Below are 10,114 nucleotides of genomic sequence, written 5' to 3'. Positions count from 1 at the left end.
TACGAGGACACTCCAAAAAAGTTCACAAGCCCAGAACGAATTACTTGTCAGCTGACTACCGACTTTCCCATCGAATCATCAACGCATGGAATTCATTACCTCAGCACGTGGTTGAGGCTCCATCCGTCGACTCTTTCAAAAGAAAGTTGGATCAGCTGAGAGACCATAATTGCCAGGACTAACACAGGCCATCAAGCCTCCTGTCCTTTCCAAACTGAAACTGAAACTGAAGAGACTTCCTAAGAGTCTTTTATGAGGGAACCTAAAGACTAAGGACAATATCTCAATAACTCACTTTTCCCTCTTTTATCGTCAAACATACATAGGTTCTTACCTGGAGGCATCAGCGATCCACTGCTACTAGATACAGATGCTCGTTAAGCGAAATCTTTGAACCATTGGGAATTGAATCAAAGTTCCTGGCTTTTTTAAGGTACTCGTTACGTCATGCTGTAGGATTTATGGGAAAGAAAAACAAAATTAGAAGAGAACTATGTCAGACGTCGGATAATGCTAGTAATTTATAAACATTTAAACTTATTGTTTCAGGAGACAAGGTGAACTTTCGTAACAATGTGAAAGAAAATGTACCTGTCAAAGTAACACTTATTTGGAAATAATTTTTAGGGTCTTCATAATTTAGGCAACACATGTTATCTTAATGCTGCCCTTCAATGTCTTGCAAAAAGTCCATGGCTTTTGAATCTGTTAGTTGTCGATGAATCCAGAGAATCTGCTCTAACTAAACCTAATGGGGTAAACTTTAAAATCCAGCTTTATTGTTTCAGGACTCATTATGCACATTATGTGTTTCCCTACCACTGATGAAGTGCCCACTAACAACCCAGTTTAAGGAACTTATTTCTGTTTTAAAGCCTGGTGAACTGTCAAATACCAAAATGAGCTCTTCCAACACAATTAGTCCTGGGGTTTGTTGTAGCAACTAGTTCTAGAGTTTTCATTTAAGATGTTTCGAAATGTGTTTATTGAACGTTGTCCTCGATTCAGTGGATTTAGGCAACATGATAGCCATGAGTTAATTCGTGCTCTATTGGACTGCTTAAAACAAGAAGAACTTTCACGCTGGAAGAAGGGCATTTTGCTCAAACTCAATGTTAACCCAAAAGTTAGTCAATTATTTCGCTTTATTAGCGGGATCTATTCCGCATGAATGTTTCCGTGTTCAGGAATTTCTTTCAGAGTTTCAGACTTCGCCCTTCTTACAGACGCCCATTCATTAGGCCTAAGTTATTGAGTCACATTCTGTAGCTTTGTGTAGTCTCATTTCACAGACAAGTTAGTACTAAATGGGCTGCAGATACCAAGCTTCATTTTCAAAATCTGCTCCAACTTTCTATGCTTCATATCACATTTGTTAACATGGTAGTTGTATCACTTGACCACATGTTTATTTTAGGTCATACCATGTTTTCGCTTTTGGAAAGGAGTTATTCGTCGATCTAGATTAGGATTGCGTTTTAGAAACATCTCTGTACCCATACACTGGTTTTCTAAATAAATAAAGACCGTCTACTTGGGGCTTGCCACGGCTATGCGCTGGCCTATGTAGCCATACCTAATTAAAAGGACACAGTATGGTATGGAAGATGAAAAAAAGACCGAACCTTATGAACATGGTTTGTAAAGACAGCTGGAAAGTATGTATGAGATGACACTGTAATTCGAAAACGACTAAGTGCTACTGCACCATTGCGAACTATTCCGGACCATGTCATTTAAAGTCTCCAACTACTGGGATAGATATATAGAGGGGGTTTATCGTATTTTCGTCGTTTTTAAAGATGCTTGAGGGTTAGTTTCAATGAGTTTGTTTCTACTAAATCCAAACAAAATTTGTCACATTGTTAGTCAGGCTATACGTTTCAAAACTAAGAAAAGTCAGGACAGAGTAATCTTATTACCTGTTATTGAGATTGACAGTTCAATCCAACGTAATTTCATCAAGAGTATGAGTCGTTTTTGCCTCAAATTATAGGAATTTGTTTATCGGCGGCAATTATAAGTCAGTCAAAATGTAATTATCTGGATGGTCGACTTGCTTGCGTTCTGTTTACTTACAGCATACCTGGGCAAATGATTTTGTCTAGATTAGTGACGGGGCCATAATTTGAGACTGATCGTCAGTCAGTACAGTCATTTATTGTCAGCTTAAGCCTCATGTTTTGAAATGCAGGACTGTTTCTAAGACCGTGTTCTGTTTCTACCATAAAACCTGCTATCTTTCTGGTTCCCTATTTCTGCGCTTCTGCTTTTTAGATTTAAAATGTGATTTATTGAAACAATATGTAACTATTGAATTCCTGATACATCTAAGGAATATTGAGTCCTTAATCTTAATATAAAACTATATACCGTAAAATCTTAAATGTGTCAAATATCGCCGCCGACCTACACATTTATATATTCACCCAGTAAATAACGTCACCTGCAAAAGTATTGGGATAAGTACAAAATGCGTATATGCCGTACTTGTTAAGTTAATATCATGGAGTTATTTAACCAAGGGATAAACATCTTAAAACTCCGCTTTTATTATATGAACGGCGTCATAGTTAATAACCAACTAGTTACCAGCATTTTCTTTCTATCAGTACTTTAACTTACAGCAATTGCACGACAAGCATATTATTCTTTAATGGAACAATAATAGATGGTAAAAAATAATTGTACGTAACTTTACTATAAACTGTAAGACACTAATGTTTAGACATTGTAAGACAAGAAATTTCAAGTTCGAACTTCAACTTTACACAACACAAACTGAGATTTTATTTTCTCTTCACTACATAACAGGATGTTCGTGATGATGAGAAAGAGTCTATTCGCAGTTGGGGAAAAGCAGCTTCGATAGCCACGATTGTAGATCGACTTTTCGGTGGGATTCTTGTCAGTACAATACAGTGTTGTTGTTGTGGTACTGTTCGTCCTAAATTTGAACCATTTCTGGACCTTTCACTGTCTGTTTCTGAAACGAATGTTTCAAAACGCAATATAAATGAATCTGTGTCTAAACAGCATTCTAAAGGTTAGTTTACTGAATGTTTGAGTCCAAATTCTACTGCCATGTCCGGTTTTTATACCCTTTCAACTGTTAAACAGCTGTCAAAACAAAAAAGATCACATCCTATCACAAACTTTTCTGCCACATAAACCACTTGATAGGTGGACATTTCCGGTATAACAGATGACCTCACTATTTAAACTTGAAAGCGGTTTTCATTGGTGTTTTTGTGAGTCCAGCAAGTGGTATACACTGCAAAGTAATGTGGGGGGCTCATTCACCAGGTAATCAAGGATGGGTCACGCTCTAGGTGTGAGGGATGACGATGCCACCAGATTATTCGAACCCAGGTTATTCTGCGTCCGAACCTAAGACGTAATTCTCGAAAGTCGAACGACCTAACTACTAAGCTACAGTTCCAGTCGGTAAATGTAGACTACCTGGTTGGGGTTCATTCAGTAACAGCTGGCTGCAGAATTCAATCAACATGGCTTGAAATTGGTCAGTGCAGCGAAAACAATCAGTATGTTTTTGTGAACCTCATATTCCAGTATTCCTTCATACGTACCTTTCCATTCTGTCTTCTTGAAGAATGTTTCGTCTTTCTTGTTATCATTGCTACTATGATTATTCTGGTTCCTTTACCATTCATCTGAACGGTCTTTTCATTTTGTCTCATAGGTGCCTCCAGTTCCAAACAACTTCGGAAAAGGAAAGTAAGTATATTCTCTATTTTAATTATGTGGGGAAATCGGTGTACTGAGTATAAAAATTATGATGAATTTTTATTACCTTGTCGGAGAAGAAAGAAAAACAACCCAGTGGGGAGGTTTTCCTTTTCGATAATTTCATTTACTTAAGCTGTAGAATCGTATTTATGGTTATTTGTTTTTTGTTTATTTGAACACAAATGTTGGTACAAGGGGGCACCGAATATATATGCGCTACACAAGTCACTTGATTTGTGTGTGGGCTGTGATACTGCCCAGACCGAAACAGGTGGTTTTCTTAGGGGGCCACACCCGGAGCCTTTGACCTAAAAGTCTGATCCACAAGACAATGGAGCTACGTCAGAAGATGCAGTTCCATGGTAGTCGATGACGAATAACTGGTTTATACGCCATTTGTTCCCTCGGGATACTGGAGCCCAGGTGCACCATTGGTTTGAAATGAGGGTTTTCCGACTCTCCTAGGTAGATTCTCTGTGTCTATCAGCCTGGTTAAAGCACCGGACATTGGCTTTTCGTCCTCTCAATTTCGTAACCAACAGTAATTCTGTGAGATGGCAGTGGGCAGGACTTCCCTGTCAGTGGCTATATATGCGCGGCCATGTGAGAAAATTTTGAAATGAAGAGCGGACTCTCTCCACCCTTGACCGTACCAGGGCATTTGAACGTACCAACAAAACGTTTTACCTGGCCATTCGATTGCGGATGGAATGGAGGTGTTCGGATGTGCCTGATTCCGTTCTGCTGACAAAGTTCTGAAAAGATAGACGATGTAAATTGTGTGCCGTTGTCGCTGACTACTTGTTCTGGAACCCCGAAACGACTGAATAGTTGCCGCAGTTTTCTAACTGTGCAGCTTGCTGTTGGATGTTCCATGATGAAGATTTCCGGCCACTTGCTGTATGTGTCCACTACCAGAAGGTAAGTTTGTCCATGGAATGGATCAGCGAAGTCTAAATGTATACGCTGCCACGGTGACTGTGGTATCGGCCATGATTGCAACTCTGCTTTTAGTGGTGCTTTTGCTGCCAATGCACATTTTGTACACGAACGGGATAGCTGCTCGAGTTGGGTATCTAATTGTGGCCAGTATACATAACTTCGTGCTAGAGCTTTCATGCGGTTTATTCCAGGATGTCCTGCATGCAGCTGTTCGAGGACTGCTGGTTGCAACTTCTTTGGGATTATAACACGTTCAGCAAACATGAGACAATCGTCGATGATTGAAAGAGATAATCTGCGCTGATAAAACTGCTGAAGCTCTGTTGAACTGATCTTCGAAAGCCACCCTTCTAGATGGAACTTTCTGACTTCTTGTAGAACAGGGTCTCGAAGAGTCTCTTTTCCGACTTCATCTGACGACACTGAAGTGTTTCGAATTGCCGCTGCTGCTACACTCCGTATTTCTGGAACCTTTTCACCTGTCTTTTTTGCATATGAAGTGGTGTCTGATGATCAGTCAGTCAGCTACAACGTAGGACCAGGCACATATATGCATCGGTCCAAGTTGCCATACCTCGTTAGCACAACAAGATCAACACCGGATTAATAGTAGTTAATTTAGTGTTGGTAGTAGTATATAAATTATAGGTTGTATATAAGGATATAGTATAGGAAGGGAGATATGAAGCAATTTTAGTCTCAAGGTTTAAGGGAAGATAAAGAGTGTATACACCTACGCCATTGTGATCGATTCTGAGCCATGTCACACAGAGTCTCCAACCATTGGTTACGATAGTCACGCGGACCCCAACCAGGTAGTCTGCATCTGCCAACATGGCTCAGACTAGAAGTTAGTGACTTCAAGCAATGATGCCATGTTTTGGTTTGGCCGCCCCTAACTCTCTTCCAACCGTCCCCAATACTAGTCATCATAGCGCGTCGTGGTAATCGGTGTTCAGGCATACGTAACACATGGCCCAACCATCTCAGTCGATGAAGATTCATCACCTCATCAACTGATTTACCATCGTTCCCTAATACCCTGCGTCTAACCTCACTATTACTTACCCGGTGATCCCAGCAGATGCGAGCAATATTTCTAAGGCATCTGTGGTCAAATACTAGTAACCTACGAGTATCTTCTACTCTTAATGGCCATGTTTCACAGCCGTAAAGTAGAACAGAACGAACTGATGCGCAGTATACTCGTCCCTTAATTGATAGACGGATATCTCGTCTACGCCATAGGTGACGTAAATTGGCAAAAACCAAACGAGCCTTTTGAATCCGTGCTGAGATTTCGTCAGACACCAACCCATTAGGGCTGATCAGACTTCCAAGATAAGTGAAGTTGTCGACGCGTTCGACTACTTCACTCCCTATCCTTAGTTCGGGTGTTGACGCAGGCCAGTCCTGGAGTAACAATTTACATTTGGATGGGGAGAAACGCATCCCAAACATCCTGGCATTATTACTGAGTTCTAACAGAAGACTCTGCATTTTGCCAGCGTCTTCACCAAACAGGACTATGTCATCTGCGTATTCTAAGTCGCTTAGTGGTCCCCCTGGTAGGAGATCAATTCCTGAAAATTCAGTCGAAGAGAGTGTTACTTCCAGCAACAGGTCTATAATGAAGTTAAACAAAAACGGGGATAGTGGACAGCCTTGACGGACACCACTTGAGGTTGTAAAATCATATGACAGTTCGCCATAAGCTCTTACTCGACTAATAGTGTTCGAGTAAAGAGCCTTCACAAGGTTTATGTACTTCTCAGGTACACCTTTCAATGACAGACACTGCCACAGAACCTCTCGGTCTACAGAGTCAAATGCTGCTTTCAAGTCAAGAAAAACTATCATTGTCGGACGCCGATAAGCGTGTCTGTGCTCTAAAACTTGACGAATGGTGAATATGTGGTCGATACAGCCACGACCAGGTCTGAAGCCAGCCTGATTTTCTCGTGTTTGCAGTTCACGAGTCTTAGTTAGGCGCCCGATAATTATTGAGGCTAGTATTTTAGATGCTATGTTAGTCAGACTAATCCCTCTATGGTTATCGCAGGATGATTTTGACCCCTTTTTATATATTGGGACAATCAGTGATTGTGACCAGTCGGATGGGATTACATCCGTCTCCCAGATTTTAGCCAGAATATTAGTCAACCTAATCGCTAAAATTGGACCACCATATTTAAAGACCTCTGGAGCCAATCCATCAGGACCAGCTGCTTTTCCTCGTTTCAGATTACTTATAGCCTTTTGAACTTCAAGTAGGGTCGGGGGGCCTACCTCAATGTTCCATTCAGGTTTTCTGGGAATAGTGGGTAGTTGTGCAGTAGCTGAAGGCCAGCTAAACTGCTCCTTAAAGTGTTCCGCCCATCGTTCTAAACGTTTAGGTTGAGAGCAGATAAGGGTTCCGTCTTTTTCGGAGATTGTCTCACTTACACTTGACTTCTTAATTCCGGTTTCTTTTATTAGTCTGAATAGTTGCCTGGTGTTGCCTACAGCCGCTGCCTTTTCCATCTCTTTTGCTTTCGTTGCCCACCACTGCTCACGATCGTTCCTTAGACTTTTAGTTAACCTAGATCTAATTTCTTTACGCTCTTCGTCGTGTTCAGAGCCTGATGGGATGAGTTTACGCGAATCCATCAGTGAAATAGACTTAGAGGAAATCCACTGGTTTTTTGGAGCCCTATGGTTTAAATGACTAATAGATGTGACTGCTGTTTCCACATCTGTTCGTATGTCTTTCCAAGCAGCATCTGGGTCAGTCTCGTTTACAGAACTGCCTAGATGTGAACTCAGTTGTTTCTGGAATTCGCATTTGGCTTTCTCGTCCTCCAGCTCAATCCTAATGGGTCTTCTTAGTGTAATTTTCCTGCGTCCATTGAGGCGCAGACAAATGCGCGCTCGTATTAAAGCGTGATCAGAGTCTAAACAAGTATTCCAATACGAGCAACAATCTTCTATTGAGCCTCTCCAACGATGACTGATGACAATATGGTCTATTTGAGTCCATCGTTGGTTTGGTGCAGGTGGTCGCCATGTTAGACGATGTCTCTCCTTATGCTTAAAATTAGTGCTTGCTAAAAATAAACGATTGTCTGAGCATAGTTGCAACAGACGATCACCATTATCGGTTCGTTGAGCCGGAATACTAAAACACCCACCTAAATGTCTTTCTGTTTGATTTAAGCTGCCTACCTGGGCATTAAAGTCACCCGCTACGACTACTATGTCTGAGCGCTTAGCTTTCTGAAGAAGCTCAGAGAGTTTTCTGTAAAAGTCATCTTTCACTTCATCATGGCTGCAGTCAGTGGGAGCGTAGGCAGAAACGACGAAAAGGCAACGACGTGTGTCCCTATCCTTTCGAGTTCTTACGGAGCCATTTAGCCGGACAGCACACAGGCGACTGTTAACGGGGATCCATTCTAATAGTGCCTGTTCTGCCCTTGTACTTAGTGCTATGCCTACACCTGCAAGTCCGCGAGAACTAGCCAACGGGTCGCCAGATACACGGAGGGTGTATTTCGTCGGCTGTCCATTTTGGCGAGGTGAGGTCAAGTGAATGACCACACTGGGATCCTGTATGCGTGTTTCGGAGACACAGCATACATCAATGGTACGAGATTCTAGAGTTTTAGCTAAAGAGGCCTGTTGACCGATTTGGCATAGGGTACGTACGTTGAAGGCTCCAATGTGTAGTTTGGAGCGAGGTTTTAGTAGACCTGGGACAGCGTTTCGCGCACTAGAATCGTTGGCCATGGTGACACTTGGGGAGGAAACCGGAACAGGAAGTTTAGTGTTGAAAGTCAAGGTAGAAGGAATAGTAGGAAGTGAAGAAGGAGATTGATTATGAATACAGTGGTCTTGAGTGTTGTTAGAGGTATGAGGGCAGTTATCACTTCCCGGTTGCCCACACCGTGGAAGGGTTCTTCTAGAGGTACCTGAAAAGGAAATTGGGTTAGAAGTGGTCTTAATGACCTGAGAGCGTGACCGCAGTGCCCAAGGGACAACTGCTTGAGGTCGGTCACACACGACCTTTTTGTGGGTAGTTTTTGTGTTAGCTCCGTTCTTCAAAAAAAACCTTACCGCCGGAGACGGAAATCCGTGGGATAAGGCGAGGTGTGCATTTTTAGGGTCGACCTTTTCTAACCCCACCCCTCCTTGTGGGAAGGCAGCATCGCTGTCATGCTGGTTGTCTGAAGGAAACACCTTACTGCTGTCACACGTCTGTACAGTCAGCAGTACGACTTCGCCTTCGGACTTTGGGTTTGCTGCTTTTAGTCTCACCGCTCTTCAACCGACCTGTCTGGCATGGTAGGACCTCGAGGAACGATTGTTCCAGCCAGCATAGCTCGATTGCTTCATCACGATAGGCAAGCCCGACCACCACGTCAAGGTAGCAGCAACGATCGGGGAATGACGTATAAAGGACTTACTTAAGTCACAAACACTCAGCTGATTATCGCTTCTAGTCTGCCTGTCTCCTGTAATTTCTTTAAAGAGTTTCCGCATACTCGGAGAACTTTTACAAGATAGGAGTTTTTGAGTAAACACAGAGTTGAGACGTCTAATCTCTCATTTTCTAAATTCATAATTCATGAATATATAGTACGCACATTTAGTGATATTTTCTCCTTGTACATCCTTTCTTTTATCCTCCGTAGTCGTTTTAGTTGTGGAGATGTAAGTCGATCAAAACTTAAAAAGGTTTCGGTAGAACAGCAAATATCAAAATAGAATTTAAGATAACAGGTGATAACATCAGTTGTGTTTTCTATTGAGTCATCTGTAAATAATTCCCAGTTGGTTGTACGAAACATGTTTTTTAGATTTTGTAAATTTTCTGCTGAGTAATTCCTGTATATTACTTTTTTGGTATGGTGTATGTATGTACTCTTTCCATGTTTACCATATACTTTAGGTAGAACACGAATTATACAGTGATCCGAGCTAGACAATGGAGCACGTTTGCGAGTCACATAGGTACCCACATCATTAATGAAAACCAAGTCTAGATGAGCATTCAAACGAGTAGGAAAATCGGTAGGATTAAACTATACTGCCGACCTTTGAACGAATCTTAAATGACCTTGAGAAATATTAGCCAATCAGAAGACAGTTAGTATACAGTAAAAATTTATTATACAAAACCAAAGAATTGAAGTGGAAACACTTCTTTTACATGAGTCAAAAACTTCTGAAGGTCAGATATAGGTTTAGAAGTTCTAAAATCATGGTGCATACGGTACAGGAGCACATCCATATGGCCTCATAGTAGTCGACCTCTGAAACCATGATAAAGTCTCAAAAATTCTTTTAGCCTCGACCACATAGCTTCAATAATGTTAGTATATTGGTATGGTTTACAAATGAGGGTTAGAGTTAAGGTTTCGGGTTAAGGGTGAGACTATAATTT

At 41.5% G+C, this 10,114-nt stretch overlaps 1 protein-coding gene across 2 annotated transcripts in view; it reads left to right on the top strand.

Annotated features, from left to right (window-relative positions):
- Positions 1–425: 425 nt before the first annotated feature.
- The window catches only part of Smp_074200.1, a gene marked incomplete at its 5' end in the record, with an annotated part of 27,922 nt that continues 18,233 nt past the window's right edge, over positions 426–10,114 (top strand). Inside the window, 7 exons of one of the 2 annotated variants that reach the window (XM_018797860.1) lie at positions 426–516; positions 550–599; positions 628–756; positions 789–929; positions 968–1,126; positions 2,815–3,046; positions 3,704–3,738. In XM_018797860.1, coding sequence (XP_018652860.1) covers positions 462–516; positions 550–599; positions 628–756; positions 789–929; positions 968–1,126; positions 2,815–3,046; positions 3,704–3,738 — 801 coding nt within the window. The remainder of the gene's footprint in view (positions 517–549; positions 600–627; positions 757–788; positions 930–967; positions 1,127–2,814; positions 3,047–3,703; positions 3,739–10,114) is intronic. The other variant, XM_018797859.1, reaches the window with a different exon arrangement.

The sequence above is a fragment of the Schistosoma mansoni genome, chromosome 6, assembly GCF_000237925.1.
Source record: "Schistosoma mansoni strain Puerto Rico chromosome 6, complete genome".
Taxonomy (NCBI): domain Eukaryota; kingdom Metazoa; phylum Platyhelminthes; class Trematoda; order Strigeidida; family Schistosomatidae; genus Schistosoma; species Schistosoma mansoni.
Note: the sequence above shows the minus strand (reverse complement) of the source record. Positions and strands in the feature narration are given on the sequence as shown.